Source organism: Ahaetulla prasina, chromosome 3, assembly GCF_028640845.1.
Source record: "Ahaetulla prasina isolate Xishuangbanna chromosome 3, ASM2864084v1, whole genome shotgun sequence".
In the NCBI taxonomy this organism is placed as follows: Eukaryota; Metazoa; Chordata; class Lepidosauria; order Squamata; family Colubridae; genus Ahaetulla; species Ahaetulla prasina.
In genome coordinates, this window is record NC_080541.1 from 77,740,473 (window position 1) to 77,760,163 (window position 19,691).

A 19,691-nucleotide genomic window follows, 5' to 3' on the forward strand; every position below is an offset into this window, starting at 1 on the left:
TGAAGAACTGGATTTCAAGAACCAAAGTGAGTCAAAAGAAACAAATTGTCCCCACTTCTCTTTAACTTATAGAGCAAATCCATTATAGGAAGAGCAGGATTGGAAGAGATGATATCTGGGATCAAAGTTGGAAGTTAAAACATCAATCTTTTGATGACACCATTTTGTTAGAAAAGGAGAGTTTTATAACAGGTGATTATGAAAGAAAAAGGGGCAATGGAAAATCTGTCTTTATATTAAATATTGTGACGGTAGAAATTCAACCTGCATGTTTAATGAACTTACAAATGATGGCAAAGAAGTGAAGGGAGTAGATAGTATGACTTATCTAGTGCAACAATAGATAAAAATGGACAGTGTGCTATAGCAATGTACTGGAGAGTAATCTTAAAGAGAAAGGCAATGAAAAACTCTGACAAGATTGTGGAGGTTAAAGCGGTTTCAATTGGTTGTAGGTTGGAGGTTGTAACAGTTAAAACAATTGCCTTTCCAATGGTAATGTATTTCTGTTGAAGCTGGATATTGGGAGTGTGTAGGATACTGAAGATAGATGCTTTGAACTATAGAATTAGAGATTTTTACTGTGAGTATCATGGACTGCAGAAAGAACAGATCAATTATTCCAGTACCAAATAAAGGCTGACTAGTGTCTTGAAGTGGACTACCAAGCAGAAATATACATAAATGCTATCAAGTGAATGATGGACTAATAACAACAACAACAACATCATATGGGGAAGTTAAGCAAAGGAAAAGAAGATGACAATGGATTTAGACAGTTGGATAGTATTAACAAGATTATTGGAACAGAAGAGTTATCAGTTATTATTAAAGACAGGTCAATTAATAAGGGCTTATCCACACAGTCCCTAGGAATTGAACGGCTTCTATGATACATAACTAAGCTAATGAATCTGCAGATCCTTCTAAATAATGGAATGTAGCTTCAAAGATATTATTGCAAGTTCTCTAAATTTTTCAAGTTCAAACCACCCACTGCATTCTAAAATGTTACTGACATAATGGGAAGTTTACAAGGGAAGAGCCTGGAGAAATCAACTATATTTTTCAACTATACTTGCTACTATAAAGCAGACCAAAAATATTTTGAAAACAACATCTGCCGATATTTCATTAATGGGGACATGAATTTGTGAATAGATACCAGAAAGTGTTTACCAAAGCCCATATTTAACATGCCAACATAAAATACTATTAGCAAATATATTGTTACAGGTAAAATATTAAAATATTCTGGACTGCAAGCCAAAAATTTCCATACATATTTTTTTACTTTTCACTACTCTGTTCTGGCTTAATTTCATTGTTTCTTTAAGCAAGACAAAATTATAGTTGATTAATTTTTCTTCATTTATTAGAGTTAATAGTTAAAAGTTAACTACTAAAGTTAAACTAATAAATCCTAATGAGAAACGCAGGTCTCTGTGTTGGTTCTCTATTGCTCAATTAACTGAAGAGCAAAGAAGTAACAGTAAGAGTGTGCTTTTATTTGACCAAAGTATACGGTAATAAAACAATGGTCCATCATTCCTCAGGAGAGGTTTTCTTTCTTGTGATTCTGTTTAATGCCTAGATAAGAAAAAACCTGTGTGTTTAAACTCTACATATTTTAATTAATCCAAGAAAATGTTCATCCTTTTGGGATTTAATACTAAAAGCAGAATATCCATTAAGCATGGTAAGTCACATAATATTTATATTTCTATAAGGTTCCAAAGTGCAGTAATCTTTGGCTATATAACAATAATTTCATCCAATTGATTCCTTTGTCACTAGTATAATATGTGTAAGGCCATCGTGCACCCAGTCACTAATCTATTAGTTTGAGGCTAAGAATCAAGAGCAGGAATAATAAGGATATTATGTTTACTTTCCTAATGACTTCTTCTCTTCCCCAGCAAGCTCTCGTGTTGATTACCTGTGCTCGGTGCTCTCCAACTGCAAACTGTATCATAGCAATGCCTGGATTATGGCTGTCGTCAATTCTTTCCACGGTGCTGGAGTCTATTTTCAGGTCACTGCTAATTTCTGCACTCTGTATAAAGTCTTCTGTTTTTAAGTCTTCTACTTTCTTCAGCTCTCCATTTGCCAACTGAATTATGGAGCCTTTCATAAAGTAAGGAGGCAATATAGCAGGAGCTGTTGCTGAAGGTGGTACCGGTTGTACCAGGGGGAGATGGATCTGGGCCTGGACCACAGCTGCCTGGTAAGCCGGCTGGTTTACTAGGGACCCAGCATTGAAATTCTCACTTTTTGGAATGGTGGTTGTGACAAATGTATGAGGCACTGCTGCTAGCTGGGGAGATGAAGTGGCTATAGCAGGTGGTACCCCCGAGGAGTCGATTTCTGCACTTCCTACTGGTATTAAGAGAGGTTGGGTACCAGGGATCACCAGATGTTGTGGCAGATTTCCAGGATAGCCAAAGGCTTGCTGTTGACTGCTCAGATAGCTAATTACTGGTGGTTGAGTCCCAGTGTAAAAGGCTGTAGCTGGCAACCCAACGGGCAGCTGCTCTGAAGCACTATGGGTGGTCTGAATGACAGTGTGAGGGGATAAAGTGGCAACTGCCTTCACCCCTTCATGACCAATAGTCTGCTGTGGAGATAAAGCATAGGATCGGTGGCCTGTCTTTCCTAAATGCAAACTTCCCTTTTCGTTGATGGCTGAAGGAGGTGTTTCTCTGTTGGTGGATTGCTGAACTTCCATGTCTGCAGTAGGTGTACTGCTGTTGGGGACAACCATAACAGAAGGCCGGACAGCAGAGGAATCACGTGCAATATAATCAGTAGGACCAGAGTGGACTACCACATGTCTGGCCTCATAATGATGAGGAGATGGTTTATTGCCTGATTTGATAAGATTGACTTCAGAAGAGGGGGAGATGCCATATCGCCTACTCTTGTCTACTTCCCCATTCAGTATTTCTTTTGCTTGCATAGCCTGCAACCTGCTGCTCTCAGGTTTCTTAGTGGGCTCCCTAGTAACAAAATGGCCACCAGAATCTGCATATTGCACTACCACCTGGGAGGAAGGGCCAAGGGCAAATGCATGAGGAATCATTGTCTGGTGAGGATGCAAATGGACTGGGATGGCTGGAGGAGAGACGTTTCTAATAGCACTCTGAGAGCTGGAAATATGGACATATTGGTTTTGCTGAATAGGTGGAGGAGATCCTGCTGTGATCAATCCAGGTGTCCTGACTAAATGTGGCTCAACCTTTTGGCCTTGTTGGCTAAAATTGCTCATGGTGGCCAGCAAAGAAGTATATGCCTCCAGCTGTGATCGCTGGGATGGAGTGGTTGCAACAGCAGTGGCGGAGGCTGCTGTGGTGGTTGCAGAATTAGCTGTTGGAGAAATCAGTGGGGAGGGGATGAATCCGGTATATGGTCCACTATACTGAGGCCCAACAAACTGGAAAGCATGCTGCAAGTGTGCGTACTGCACTGGCGAAACAGGTGTTCCTGCCTGTGAAAGTGCAGAGGGGTACACTGTGGAAAGTGTGGCAGAGACTGGAACAGACCTAGGAGCACTAGGTGGGGAATAATCCATTCCTGTAGAAAGTGACTTGTGTAAACCTACTCCTTGTTGCGAACCAGCCTCCACTGAAGTACCTCCAGACCGATTCCGCCCACTGCTGTGGCTGCTGGTTGTACTTGAGAGCCATGTTATATTATCTGCACGGTGATTTTCATTGGCCAGAACTAACGGCTTCACCTCAGAAGGCAGGCTGGTGGCAGGGATTTCCCGCTTCTTGGGGGGCAGGCATTCATTGCTTCTCTCCTGGTTGGATTTCATTTTTCACCGGCCCCCTGCCCTTATCTTCTGTGGCTTCACTGGCTGGCTGGCTCTGATTTCAGTCTGCTAAGTGGAAAATCACATTTGATTTCTTTTGTGGATCCAGAGACTTCATGAGGAATCATCTCCTTGTGACCACAATCTTCTACAAGCATCTCTGAAATGAATAAGAAGGGAAAGAAAAGAGGAAATCAAAATCTTAACGTGGAGGAAAAGAAAACTATGAAACTCAGAACATCCAATCAGTTAAACTTTAACCAGCAGTTTTATAGCTATAGCTAAATAGAAACCCAGTTACGTGGAATGGTTGAGTCATCAAGGTAAAAACTAAGAGATTTTGAGTTCTTGTCTTGCCTGTGACACAAATCCAGCTGGGAGACCTTGGTCCAATAACTCTCTTTCAGCCCTAGGAACCAGGCTGTGGAAAATCATTTCTGAAAAACCTTGTCAAGAAAACTCTAGGGAGTTTTTCTTATCCAGGAAGACACCAGGAGTCAAGACTGACTCAAAGGCAAAAGGAAAAGGAAAAGAAAAAGAAATGAAATTAAATAATAGTAAGGACTAGACAACCCATGCTGTTGTTGGATCTTCGTTTTAGAGATATTTCTTTACTTAAACAGAGATACAGAATGACCTCAATAGGCAAAAAAGCGATGAAAGCAGAAGTGACTTCTGAATTCCTGCTGGCTTCTCCATCAAATTCCTTATGGCAATCTGGCAGAGAAGATTAGAAATCTCCCTTCCCTTCCCTTCCCTTCCCTTCCCAGCAGTCAAGTAAGTAGCTGCTGCTGATTGCAGGAGGGAGTGAGGGATTGCAAGACTGGCTAGGAAACTGTCATGGAATGTTATAAATGAAAATCACTTTACTGCAGCAGCAGCCCAGATTCACTTGGGAATCACGAGTCCCATATTTTGGCTGCATTCTGTAAATTAGTCCATTTGAGATACCTTAGTTCAAAGTTTGTTGTCCTATGATGCACTGTTTCATCCAATTAAAGGTCATGACAACAAAAGCTTTAGTAGTATATACAGTAGGTTAGGTGTCCCCAACCAGGCCATGGAAGTGGTGGGTGAACGCACGCATGTGTGCAGCCCCATTTGTGTGAGCAGCAGGCAAGCACATGTGGCTCCATTTGTGTGAGCGGCGGGTGCATGTGCCCAAAGCTCATGCAAATGGCATTGCACACCACTCATGTGTAACCATTCCCTCCCCCCCCCCGCCCCGCCAAACTGGAAAGCTGGAAAGGTTGGGGAACACAACAATAGATGACTCATACAAATAAGCTAAATAAATATAGACATTGTCAAACAATTACAAGATGGAGAAATTCTTTTGCAGCCTTATTAAGAGCTTGACTCTGAACCACATGAGCAAGAAAGGGGAGGGATTTAAAATGGAAGCGTAATCCCCATTCTGAGAGCTGCCCAAATCCCTCACCCAGAGAGAGGATTAGGGATATTTTTTCCCTGCAATGTGTTTCTCTGCAGCCCTCAAATCAACCTGGCTCAGAAATCCAATCTTTCTTTTGCCAGCTTTCCCCGCCATAACAGATCCCAATCTGTTCAGTTTTTAGAAGAATTATCTTGATGATATACAGAGTTCCAAGCCCGTCTGCATATCTTTTTTCCAACATAACCACTGGATGTAAACACTAATAAAGAGAGTTCACAGTCACATCACCAAAAATAAGGTATACATTTTAAAGTTTAATCAGGGTCAATTTAATTATTGTACTGAATATTGCAATTACTTTTTCTTTACGAACTTCTGCTTTCTATAGGGATTCTGAATTACCAAGCAGATTGGAGCAGCCCCGAAGTGCCAATGATCTCATTATTCTGTTTATTTCAGGACTTTGTTTTGACCATGTCCATGTGTATTTTGATGTAGTTTTCAGTTTATGTGTGGTGGCACTTAGTTACACTATTGATTAAAACACTGCACTGTAGTAAACCATGCATGAAATCACCACAAAACTGAAAGCATAAGCTTAGGTTATTTATTTTTCTCTCCCTTTTGTCCAGTGTGGAAATCAGAGTTGCCTCAAGGAAGTAAGAGGCTACCAATGAGACAATAACAAAGCAGGAGACTTACCTTTATTTCCTGCACACACATTTAATCTAGGTCAGAAGCACAATCAACTATGCCTCTCAAGTACTAAAATGTTATGCTATAACTACTGAGGTGTCTCCATCCAATTCTTTTTCTCCATTTTTAAAGGCTATTTATGGGAGAAGCACACATGTAGGATTTCACTTTCTGAGCCTTTCCATCTCTATCTGCATACACAAGTTTAAACTCTACCTGCATGGTTAAAATTACATACTACAATAACCCCATATGCAGCTCTGATCATATCGGGTTCCCCTGTTCCTTAGTAACCAATGAATTGTGAGCTGCAACTGCTGCATGATTGAACTCTGTGTAGGAGGAAAAGCATTAACAAATGACTGGGAACTATTGTGCATAAGGAGCTTGGTTCAGTACAATTTAGGGGAGGGGGTGAACTCATATATAAAATAGAATGAGAACAGACTTAAACAGCAGCTTAATATTTCAATAATATTACAATAAGATTCATAGTAACACAATATCATTATTAGAATAAACGGAGCTGTTACAATATCACAAGCTATAATATTTTGGTTCTTATACTGTACTAATATTCTGTAGAATATACGGGTACATGCATTCTATGTCAATCCCCCATAACAAAATCAGAACACAGAGCAGAGCTGTCGTCCTTTCTATCAGTGGCTAACTCCATTAACTTGATCATTTCAACTAGGCGTTCACTGAAAGGAAGAAAAGACAGGCAATTCTCTTTAATGCACTGCCTATCGGTGAGCAACATGCACGACGCGTATACAACACAGCTAGTCCTCAACTTATGACCACAAATGAGCCCAGAATTTATGATGCTAAGTGAGACAATTGTTAAGCGAGTTTTGATCCATTTTACGACTTTTCTTGCCACAATTGTTAAGTGAATCACTGCAATTGTTAAATTAGTCACACGGCTGTTAAGTGAATCTGGCTTCCCCATTAACTTTGCTTGTCAGAAGGTCGCAAAAGGGAATCACGTGACAGCCGGGACGCTGCAACCGTCATAAATATGAATCAGTTGTCAAGTGTCTGAATGTTAAACATGTGACCATGGGAATGCTGCAATGGTCATAAATGTGAAAAATGGTCATAAGTCAAAAGTTACATAAGTTGTAACTTTGAACGGTCACTAAATGAATTCGAGGACTATCTGTACGAATCTTACGGATATCCATTTAATGCAAAAGGATGGAGCTTCAGAGCACTATTTCTCAAACTGTTTAATATAAATGAAACTCAGATTTAATAAGGATTTAGTGGCACATTTCTTTTTAGAGTAAGCAAAGGACAGCACAAATTACAGGCTGACCAAAAAGTAACCATCTTGGATAGTAATGGTAGGTAGGATAGCATATAACCAGGAAGCAAACAATTTAACAGACTGGTGCCAGTTTGCTATAGTAAGACAACACAATAGTAATGTTGGAAGAAATATCCATCTGGGTTCAGTTCCAAGTGGGGACAAAGACACTGGAAACATGGAGGCTGCTTGGAAAGATGGTTTAATGGTGGTCAGGATCACATGGCTTGAGTTCCTGAACAGAAAAGGGCGAGATCCTGTGTGCTCCCTGGTTTTATGCTTTTTCTGAGCTTTGAACTTTCTGGGGCACAGGAAGAGTATCCTGATTGGTTGTCAGACTCCCAGGGGGTGGGAGTCTTAGCTAGCCTTGCTGGCTGATGTAATCTTCCCAGGTGCCATGTGGTGAGTTTCAGTTCTAGATGGGTTCTATTATGATGCAGATGATGGCCCATTAGCAAAGGTGGGGGGTGGCAGGAAGTTGCAGGGAGCTGCTTTGTCTTTAAAACATGTTTCTCCATTTCTCATCCAGGGAAATATATTCTGCCTTTTAAGTATTTTCTAAAATATTTCATTCTTCTAGGAGGGGGGTGGGTGCTAAATTCCTACAGTAAAATAGGGAGTAACCAAGAACAGGATATTTAGTACCCTGGCAGAAAAAATAATAATGGTATAATCCAGTCCTAATAATTTATTGAGTATAAACCCACTAAAATCCACTGGATTTATCAGGGATACAAACAAATCTGATCCTAATACTAGGAACATAAATTTAAATTACTAGAAATGTTTTATGTTGTTTTTAAGATTTACTGAACATTTACAAATCAATGTAAGATCTCCTTATTCAGTTCCAATCTCCTTGCATAAAGTGCTTATCACTCTGAGAAACTACCGGTCAAGGACAAATGCATTACACAGTCTTTTCAAACTGATATACAAAAAGTAGAAAAATACTACTACTATTACTATTTATTATTACTACTACTATTGACATAGTAATAGTAATTATACAATAGCCTTTCTATTCACTCCTTTGAAAAACTCCTCAAGGATCTTTCTCTGTCTTATCCTATACAAAATGTAAAATGAAAGACTTGGAAGGAAAATTCCAGATGAATGGATCATGGGGTTAATAAACAGTATAATATCAGCACTTCAGTTGTTGTGTTGGGGTAGGTTTTTAAAGCATCCTAAGACCTTTGAAAGAAGTGAAATATATTTGATTGTATAAGTAACACTGTATGAATAAAAAATAATTGCCATTCTGCAGAAAGTGAAAAATGGAACCACAATTGGCTTTCTGTATTCATGAGGATTTTTTCCTGTATGATATCTTATGTCCATTTAAATGAGTGTGATTTAGCTCTTACGGCTGCGGGAAGTACAGGACCCACTTATCTGAGTAGCCTACTGAGAAGAAAATCATCTTTCCCAAAAGAAGTCCATTTACATTTCAAAACATGATTAGAGAAAATTGATCAATATAAGTGTTATAGCAGTGGTGGAATTCAAGTTTTTTTACCACTGGTTCTGTGGGCATGGCTTGGTAGATGTTGTGTGGCTTGGTGGGCGTGACAGGGGAAGGATACTGCTTCTCCATTTCCACCCCACTCCAGGGGAAGGATACTGCAAAATCCCCATTCCCTCTCCATTCCTGGGGGAAGGATATTGCAAAATCTCCATTCCTACCCCACTTTGGGCCCAGCCAGAGGTGGTATTTGCCGGTTCTCCGAACTACTCAAAATTTCCGCTACCGGTACTCCAGAACCTGTTAGAACCTGCTGAATAGCACACTGTGTTATAGCCCCTTAGGACCCATGTCAAAATTGTCAATACTATATTGTTTTGGATTAGAAGCATCCAACCAATAAAACATATTATTAAATGTTGACAATCAGAAAGTATTTTTCTTTTAGTTTTAACTTTTAAATTTTATTCAGTTTGTACATCCCTCACAAAGACTATGGCAGTTCACAACAACCTGAAAAACTATAACGCAATAAATATTACAGAGCAATAAAAGAAGAAACAAAAGTGGCAAGACCAGGTGGCAAAAAACACACCTATTCCCCAAAGAGAGTCATATTCATTCTAGCCAAAGGCTGGCTGAAGAGCCATGTCTTTAAGGCCTCCTAAATTGTCAGGAAGGTCGGAACCATCCAGATCTTGTGAGGAAACCTCATTCCAGAGGCCAGATGCTGTGACTGATGTTGAGGCATGTTTTGGGGATCATGATAACTGACATTGTTTAATCAAAGGAACCTGGAGCACACAAACTGTGCTGGATCAAAGCAGCCAGGCAGATACTAGGGGAGATAGGCAGTAGCTGAGTAGCCACTTTCAAGTAGTCAGGCCCTATGCCATGAAAGCCTTTATAGGTAATGACTCACACCCAGAAGGAAACTCGTGACCAGCAGAGTTCATGCACAGGCGTGCAAAAGTATGTCCATCACTCATGCCATTGCCTTCCGGACCAGCTATGCTTCTGGATAGTCTTCAAGGGCAGCCTTATGAAGAATGCATTACAACAATCAAACTGTGAGATCTCTTGTTTATACAACAGTTTTTTAATTTATATAATACTTTCTAAATTGTGTGAAGACACAGCTCTCTAGAAAAGGGTCTAATGTTGGGATAGAGAAGATAAAAAGGATGGTCAGCAGCAATAGTACTTTTGGAAGATATTTCTATATAAACTTTAATAAGTTTATATAGAAGACTCATCAAGTACAACTTCGTTGGATGCAAATATTTTCTGGATGAAAGACAGATGGCTGTTTCTTCTAACAATAAGTGGCAATTTTCTTTGTTAAAACTGTCACATTTTTAATATTAAAAAAGCTATGTGTGTGAATAAACCATTATTTATTTCTTTGACAAACTTTTCCAATGGTATTTTGGAAAAATTGGTTACAACTATTTTAACACAAGCCAGATCAGCTCAAAAAAGAATGGCTACCATGTCTAGAAATAAAATGAAATGAGTGTTGCCTCCCTTTCTCTCCTACCTCAAAAGACATACCACACAAGCTTTAATTCCCTATTTTAATTTGTGTATCCAGTGCTTTACCAACAAAGATTATCTGGAATAGATAATATATTATGTGTTTGATATAACTAACATATAGGACATCTAACTGTTTCTCTACAAATAGAATGGATTAAAAAAGTACTCAAAACTTTTGTTACACTTGGAATAGCACAATGACCAAATTTTAGAAGCATGACTTGCATCATTTTTCAAGATTTCCTGTGGAGCCATGTTAATGGAAGGGGTTTGCCTTGTTGGAAGAAATATCCATCTGGGTTCAGTTCCAAGTGGGGACAAAGACACTGGAAACATGGAGGCTGCTTGGAAAGATGGTTTAATGGTGGTCAGGATCACATGGCTTGAGATCCTGAACAGAAAAGGGCCCGAGATCCTGTGTGCTCCCTGGTTTTATGATTTTTCTGAGCTTTGACCTTTCTGGGGCACAGGAAGAGTATCCTGATTGGTTGTCAGACTCCCAGGGGGTGGGAGTCTTAGCTAGCCTTGCTGGCTGTCTCTCAAGCTTGCTTGAGCCTTGCCATGTGGTGAGTTTCAGTTGTATTGTGTTGCAAATCATGGGGGGATTGAGTGAGCTTGGTTGAAGCCTTAATTGCCCATTGACAAAGGTGGGGAGAATGAGTGAGCTTAGCTGAGGCTTTTAATGGCCCATTGACAAAGGTGGGGAGTCAGGAAGTTGCAGGAGCTCCTTTGTCTTTAAAATATGTTTCTCCATTTCTCATTCAGGTAGGTATAATATCCTGCTTTTAAAAATTTTTCCTAGAATTTTTCATTCTTCTAGGAGGGGGGTGGGTGCTAAATTCCTACAATCCCTACTTTTTTTTTTTTTTTTCAAAACGTGAGTTTTGAAACATGCTCTTGGCAAAAATTAAAATTGATCAAATCAGTGGGTGCTTTTAATTTTCCTGATGCAAAGGAAGCCATTGATAGAGACAACAGAAAAAGATTCCTTCAGTGGCTCCCAAAAGCTTTCAACCATGAAGGTCTAGTAGCCAGAGAAAAGTTCTGGTAAGAATTTTACAGTATCCAATTTTCTATGCCAATTAATTTCAGCTGTTAGATATCACTTTCTGTGAGCTTCCAGTCAGGTTTCAAGCAAGCACACATCCCAAAATTTTCACAGCCATGGTTTTTTTTTAATTACAGGCTGCCCATTTCCAAGGGTTGGTTACCGAACCTGCCCTAGTTCTTACTTTAGTCTATCCAAGATTTTTTTTTTCCCAGTCCAAATTGAGGTTAATCAGTGTGCAATCCAGGCTTTTTCCTTTCTTTTTCTTTTTCTTTTTTAAATTACCACACAATGAGCCCTGGGACTTCTACTCATGAGACCACCATGATATCTTGCTTTACTGGGCAACTGGGCAGCATCATTTGTGAGTCATAGTCAGGGCTTGGGTTTTGGATATCACTTTTTCTGCTATCTCTTCAAGAGAGGAATTGCCTGAGGGGATGCCCTCCCCATGGAATTAGCAGGAGATCTGACTCCTTGGGCTTTTAGTGCCACAGAGCAAAATCAACCTAAAAGTCTTGTGTGGAGGTAAGTGAAGGAATAGACTAATTCTGAATGGTGTGTCTCTCTGTGTGTGCCTGTGTATGCAGCTACTTTTACAATACAGGCAATACAAACATTTTGGACATATTTCCTCCCACCAGACAGAAATCTCAGGTGTTCAGAACTTGCTGTGGTAGCCACTCAAATACAATCCTTACATGAGTACTTTAGACTGATTACAATGTAAATGAGACAAGACAGAAAACCTTACAATGAATTTCCACCCTTCCCCATAGTCTTTCCAGTTGTCTTCTGGGAATTGAAAAGAGTCTTTTAGTCTTTACTTATACATCTCAGGGTCCTTTCTTTCATATCTTTTGGGTGGCATGCTTGTTGGTCAGTCAGGTTTGGAAAGGTCTGCTCCAATCTGGTTGCTGTGATGACTTTCAGTGGGGGCTGGATTCAAACTCAATTCCTGACTCCAACAAATGGAAGGTCTCCTCTGGGGGCAGCATCTGGAACCATGTGCTCTGCTTCCAGTTGCAGAGTCATCTTTTCAGGGCTGAAAGATATTAGAACAGAATCTCCTCCCCACTTTTGTGGGTAATCTTCTCAGGAAAGGCATTGTAACAGGATTAAAAAGTTGGAGGGGGGGGGTAGATATCTTGCAGGCAGAGTTTGAAAAGAAACAACACATCAATATTGCAGTTACGAAAAGGTAATGCAGTTTCAACAAAATGGAGACACAACTGATGAGAAAGAAAAAACTTCACATACTTCAGGAAGAGGATGAACAGGTAAAATCATTTAAATACACAGTAAATGCAAGACTGAATTTTTTTTTCTCTTGTAAGTGAACTTAAAACGTTTCCTCATAAACTTATCTTGTAAGTGAACTTAAAATGTTTCCTTATAAACTTGAGTTGTTACTTTAAGATAAAGAGGAGGAGAAAAAAGCAGAAATGAAAAGTTCTGTACCCTATTCCCGGTGGCCACACGAAAATAGGGCAAAGGCTTTCTTTCTTTTTTCTCTCTCTCTTTTCCCTATTTTATTGCTTCAACCTTTTGTTTTTGTTTTTCCCTAACAATTTAAAATTCTTGTCTCTAGAGATCAGATAAATTTTACAGTTACAATTACTTCAAGGGCCCACAAAGACAGACATACACACATAAAAACAAGGAGGACAGAGGAAAACAAAACTCTGAGATTTACACACACTGATCATTCCGCCATAAATCTCAGTTAAATTAGGAAGGCACAAATCTTAACAGACAGACCACGTGGTTCCATAGAAGACAGAGAAAGAGACAAACAAAACAAAACAAAACAAACAAAACCCAAACATTCCTATTTATATATTTCCTTTTCTTTTAAGTACCTTTATTTAGCCAAATTTGTTTCCTATTCTCATCTTTATTACACAATTTCCTCAATTTCTTTTCCGCATACCAGGTAAAACTGGCAGCCTCCGGGCACTCCAGGCCCCAGCAGGTTTTCCAGGGGATTTCCCTCCACCCTCGAGCTACTGCTTCCCATGTTTCCCTCTCCGATGTGAGGTTTTATTTTTCACTTTGGCTTAGCCGGGTGGATCCTCCTACAGTTTTCAGAAAAAAAAGTTCTGGGAAGGACTTCGACTCCCTTCTGTCGAAGTATGAGCACCTTCCTGTTAAGGGAGCTTCCGTTTTGGATCAAAAAAAGGTGATCCCAGAGGACCTACTGCCCTGCCAGTAGGTACGAGCACCTCTTCAACACTGCTTCCTGCTTCCTTTTTAGCATACCAGGCAGTACTGGCAGCCTCCGGGCATCCAGGGCCCCAAGCAGATTTCCTGCTTCCTTTTTTTTCTCCTTTTCTCCTTTTTTACTCTCTTAATTGCTTCATTCACACTTACTTTCCTCTCGCTCGGCTTCCATTCCCAATAAACACAAAGTTCCACGTTTGGCTTCCCCCCCTTGCTTTCTCTATCCTACCGGTCACGGCTCGGTAGCAGTAGGCAGAGGTGCGGCTAGAGGTTGCTCAAAGAGGTGGAATCAGACTGTTTCCTTAGGTGGAATCCCACTATCACACACTTCTTCCTTCCCTAACAGAAGGTCCTGTGCTCTGGCAAACCCCCCATGCTCTCCAGACTTTTGGTCTTTCTGCGGTTAGGAAATGCACAGAGGAAGCAAAATCCAGCTGTGATTGGGAGCAGGGCTCTCTCATTCACACACATGCAGGCATACACATATTTCCCATGCTTTTCCATGCTTAAAATTAAAATTTAGAGGTACTCACCTTCTTTCCAAGCAGTCTTTGAGCTCAACACTCAAAACCCCTTTAAAACCTAGTTCCAAATGGCCAAGGTCCAGGAAAACTTACCCACAGACTCAATGGGTCTGTTGCTAGCAAGGGAGGCTTACCTGGGCCAGGTCCATTGGTTAGGTTAGCTTGGAGTCCCATCTGTGGGTGCCAATTGTTGGAAGAAATATCCATCTGGGTTCAGTTCCAAGTGGGGACAAAGACACTGGAAACATGGAGGCTGCTTGGAAAGATGGTTTAATGGTGGTCAGGATCACATGGCTTGAGATCCTGAACAGAAAAGGGCCCGAGATCCTGTGTGCTCCCTGGTTTTATGATTTTTCTGAGCTTTGACCTTTCTGGGGCACAGGAAGAGTATCCTGATTGGTTGTCAGACTCCCAGGGGGTGGGGGTCTTAGCTAGCCTTGCTGGCTGTCTCTCAAGCTTGCTTGAGCCTTGCCATGTGGTGAGTTTCAGTTGTATTGTGTTGCAAATCATGGGGGGATTGAGTGAGCTTGGTTGAAGCCTTAATTGCCCATTGACAAAGGTGGGGAGAATGAGTGAGCTTAGCTGAGGCTTTTAATGGCCCATTGACAAAGGTGGGGGGGAGTCAGGAAGTTGCAGGGAGCTCCTTTGTCTTTAAAATATGTTTCTCCATTTCTCATCCAGGAAGGTATAATATTCTGCTTTTTAAAATATTTCCTAGAATATTTCATTCTTCTAGGAGGGGGGTGGGTGCTAAATTCCTACAGCCTCCCAAACATTTCCCATTTCCATTCACGTCCTGAAGAAGAAGAAGAGGAGGAGGAGGAGGAGGAGGAGGAGGAGGAAGAGGAGGAGGAGGAGGAGGAAGAAGAGGAAGAAGGAGGAGGAGGAGGAGGAGGAGGAGGAGGAGGAGGAGGAGGAGGAGGAGGAGGAGGAGGAGGAGGAGGAGAAGAAGAAAAGAACAGTGACCCAAATTGCCTTTTGGAAAAAGTTTTATAGTGTTGGAAGGTTGCATGACCTTATGAGATTATAATAACTACCACTTCATTTCCTTTAGGAAATGAGGAAGACTGCTCAAGCTTGCCAAGGAGAGACATGTAATTGATGCAGAAACATCTTTACAAACTATTGTGGCATCTCCATTTTTTTTGTATGTGGCTGAAGCTGCTGTATGCTTTTTCATGGTTCAGGGAATCAATGCTCTTGGATATAGTAATACAGTTAAATACCATGGGGAGAGAGGCAGAATAAAATTTTCTTGTCCCTCTGCCAAACTCAGAAAAATATTAGGGCAAACTGTAAAACCTCCTCACTAATGCAAGTATTGATATTATTCTTACTTCACAGATATAATACCCTTTATTGGATTTTAAATTTTGGAGATGCACTCTTGCAGCCTAGTAATACAAATGTATCTAATTCTCAGTGCTTCAGTGGAATTCTCATCATGTTTCCATATTATGCATATGGAATTCATTCAAATAAGATTAAGCATATGCCTGCATTTTCAAAAAGTGCAAGTACATTACAGAAAAACATTGTGCAGAAACTGAATCTGGACATACCTTCACAACCTTACATTTTGATACATTCTCTTTTTCTATCTCTAATTATATTCTATTTAGATGTTATGGTCAAGGCTGGAGACAGAATATCCGGCAAGCCAAGCACCAACTCTTGACTTCTTCCCTAGATTTGTCAACTGTTCGATTTCAATAAAAACTTCCCTTCATGAAATCTTTGCAGCTCTTGCCAGATATATGAGTGGAATCATGTGGTTTTTAAATTGTAGATAGACTAAAAAACCAAGAGGGTAAAATGCTGAAGATTACATCTAATGCGAATTGTGATGCACACTGAGCTGACAAATGCAGATATACTCAGAGTGCAAAGGTGAAGAAAAAGGGAAGCACTATTAAATATCAAGTGACTGTCTTTACGTTTTCTCACTTCATATTTTTGCAATATCAAGAAAATACAGTTGTTCCGCAGTAAAATATGAGAGTAAATCTAGCCAAAATAAGTGTCGGCAAATGCATCAATTGTCTTCTTTCCACTTATTAAAAATTCAAATCTATTCATTGTTTTATTAAAATTAAACCATTAAAATTGTCTATCTTAGCGATTTCTAAACTCTCCATCTTCATTGTTCACAAAAGCTGTTATGGCTATGCAAAATTTCAAATGGCTTATAATTTGAAAACAATCTGAAAAAGATTAAATTGAATTAGACTTTTGATGTGAACTCAATCATCAAATCATGAGCCGTTGAATCATGTTGGGAGAGATTCAAGGCACTTCAGCACTTCAATTACTTGTGACCAATCCTCACATTTACAACTTTCACAGGTCCACAGAGCAAAGCAAAACTGAAGTAAGATCATGAGCACAGTTGTAGTGTCACTTAATGATCACTTCTTTAACAATCGGGTTGCTGGTCTCAGATGTGGTTGATAAACAAGGACTACCTATATATGGTGTTATGGACTGATACTGACATGAGCAGTTGGCAGTGTATGAGTGATAGAAGATTTCTTTATTTAAGCTCTCAAACTAGTGTTATTGTACGTCATGCCCTCATACTAGGGATTCCATTATGTCACCACACTATTTTAGTGTGTTTATGCACTTCCTGACCACTAGGAGGAAACATCCCAATAAGGATAAAACCCAATAAATCTTCTGGTAGTCAGGTAATGAATAGTTGATATCTAAGTTTTATCACCTCCACAAGCCCTCTGTATCAGAATATTTAGTAGAGTGATGCTGTGTTTATATTCCATTCTTCTAGGGTAGCTGAACGAAAAATTGATTGATTTAATCTATTGGTCTTTCTTCCTTGATTTTTTTTTAACCTTTCTGGCCAAATCCATAGCCTTTCATCCTTATCCTTCATAAATTGTCTGAGCTGTACAGTTCTACTGTTCTCTGCATCTTAATTTGTTTGCAATTATTAAGCCTTTTCAGTTGCTATTTTTTTTAAAAAAAATTATTAAATTTTCAAACATTAAAATACACAGTACAAAAAATAGAAAAGAGCAAAAAATAGAAAACCATAACACACAAAATAAACAAAAACAAAAACAAACAAAAACAAACACACTGAAACTTAAACACTAGTAACAGCTATTTTACATCTGTATCTCTATCCTAATTAACTTTCATACACAAATTCTACTTCTATCACTATCCTAACTTACATTCTTATCTAAGTTATAATAACTTCACACTTTGGTTTCATAACAAAATGCTATTATGCTATGTTGCTATTTTCATCCCCCCCTCTTCTTTGATTTTTTTTTTAAAGCAAACACATTTTTCTATGTTTTGTCTTGGACTAAGTGAATTCTCACTGCACCAACTATGAGGAAATGTGCTTTCTCAAATTCTGAGTGTGCTACAGACTATTGGTACCATAGGGTTTTATAAACAGTAGTGGTAACGTATTCTCACACATTTTTAGTTTTATATTGAGCAAGCATCACATACACCCTGTCATTCAAAAGAGGCTAACTCTGCCAAGGAACTATGCCAACAAGCCTGCCAGCCCTAAAAAGGAAATAATCAAAATGTGGTGGTGGTTTTCTTAAATCTGTGCAACTTTTTTAATGGTTTTTGAAAGTTTTTAGAATAGAATAGAATAGAATTTTTATTGGCCAAGTATGACTGGACACACAAGGAATTTGTCTTGGTGCATATGCTCTCACTGTACATAAAAGAAAAGATACTTTCATCAAGGTACAACACTTAATGATGGTCATAGGGTACAAATTTAACACTTAATGATACAACACTTAATGATAGTCATAGGCTACAAATAAGCAATCAGGAAACAATCAAAATCAATATAAATCATAAGGATTACCAGCAACAAAGTTACAGTCATACAGTCATAAGTGGAAGGAGATGGGTGATGGGAACGATGAGATTAATAGTGCAGATTTCATAAATAGTTTGACAGTGTTGAGGGAATTATTTGTTTAGCAGAGTGATGGCCTTCGGGGAAAAAACTGTTCTTGTGTCTAGTTGTTCTGTTGTGCAGTGCTCTATAGCGTCGTTTTGAGGGAAGGAATTGAAACAGTTTATGTCCAGGATGTGAGGGATCTGTAAATATTTTCACGGCCCCCTTCTTGATTTGTGCAGTATACAGGTCCTCAATGGAACGCAGGTTGGTAGCAATTATTTTTTCTGCAGTTCTAATTATCCTCTGAAGTCTGTGCCTGTCTTGTTGGGTTGCAGAACCAAACCAGACAGTTATAGAAGTGCAAATAACAGACTCAATAATGCCTCTGGATCAGCAGCTCCTTGGTCAGTTTGAGCTTTCTGAGTTGGCGCACGAAGAACATTCTTTGCTATCCTTTTTTGATGATGTTTTTGATGTTAGTTGTCCATTTAAGAACTTGCGATATGGTAGAACCTAGAAATTTGAAGGTTTCTACTGTTGATACTGTGTTGTCTAGTATTGTGAGAGGTGGAAGTATGGAAGGGTTTCTCCTAAAGTCTACCACCATTTCTACGGTTTTGAGTGTGTTCAGTTCCAGATTGTTTCGGTCACACCACAAGGCTAGTCGTTCGACCTCTCGTCTATATGCGGATTCGTCATTGTCTCGAATGAGACCAATCACTGTTGTGTCATCTGCGAACTTCAGTAGTTTAACAGATGGATCATTGGAGATGCAGTCATTGGTATACAGAGAGAAGAGAAGTGGGGAGAGCACACAGCCTTGGGGGGCCCCTGTGCTAATTGTACAGGTATCTGATGTGATACTGCTTAGCTTCACCTGCTGCTTCCTGTTTGTTAGGAAGCTTGTGATCCACTTACAAGTCTGTTCCGGTACCTGTAGCTGGTTTAGCTTAGTTAGAAGAGTATCTGGGATGATGGTATTGAATGCTGAACTAAAGTCTACAAAGAGGACCCTTGCATAGGTCTTTGGAGATTCAAGATGTTGTAGGATGTAGTGCAGAGCCATATTAACAGCATCATCTGTTGATCTATTTGCTCGGTATGCAAATTGCAAGGGGTCTAACAGTGGATCCGTGATGGTTTTCAAGTGGGACAGCACTAGCCTTTCAAAGGTTTTCATGACTACAGATGTTAACGCAACTGGTCTGTAGTCATTCAGTTCCTTGATAGTGGGCTTCTTCGGCACTGGGATGATGGTAGAGCGTTTGAAGCAAGAAGGAACATAGCACATCTTTAGTGATTTATTGAAGATATGGGTGAAGATGGGGGCCAATTGGTAAGCACAGATTTTTAAGCAAGAAGGAGTTACCTTGTCTGGGCCTGGAGCTTTTCCTGGCTTTTGTCTGTGAAATAGGTTCTGCACTTCCTTTTCTGTGATCACTAGGGGTTGTGAACCCAATGGGATGGGGTCAGTTGTAGGAGGCTTGGCTGTTGTTGGTGTATCTGAGATGGGGGTTGTGGAGATAAGTGGCTGTAGTTTCCTTTCAAAGCTGCAGAAAAACTCATTTAGGTCATCTGCCATTTGTTGATTTCCTTCAGCCTGGGAAGGAGGTTTGCCGTAGCCGGTAATATTTTTAAGAGTTTTCCATATGTTTGCTGGTTCATTTGTTGAGAACTAATTCTTTAGCTTTTCAGAGTAGCTTCTTTTTGCTGCTCTGATCTCCCTTGTTAGCACATTTCTGGCCTGATTGTACAGCATTTTAT

General features: G+C 39.8%; 1 protein-coding gene across 18 annotated transcripts in view; it reads right to left on the bottom strand.

The window, feature by feature from the left end:
- ATXN1 (ataxin 1) overlaps nt 1-19,691 on the bottom strand; it is a 249,417-nt gene that overhangs the window by 15,509 nt on the left and 214,217 nt on the right. For all 18 annotated transcript variants that reach the window (XR_009154529.1, XM_058177821.1, XM_058177820.1 and 15 more), the window contains one exon: nt 1,940-3,974. Coding sequence is in view for 17 of the 18 variants with exons in the window: in XM_058177821.1 (XP_058033804.1) it covers nt 1,940-3,817 (1,878 nt within the window). In the remaining variant the exon portion in view is untranslated. The remainder of the gene's footprint in view (nt 1-1,939; nt 3,975-19,691) is intronic.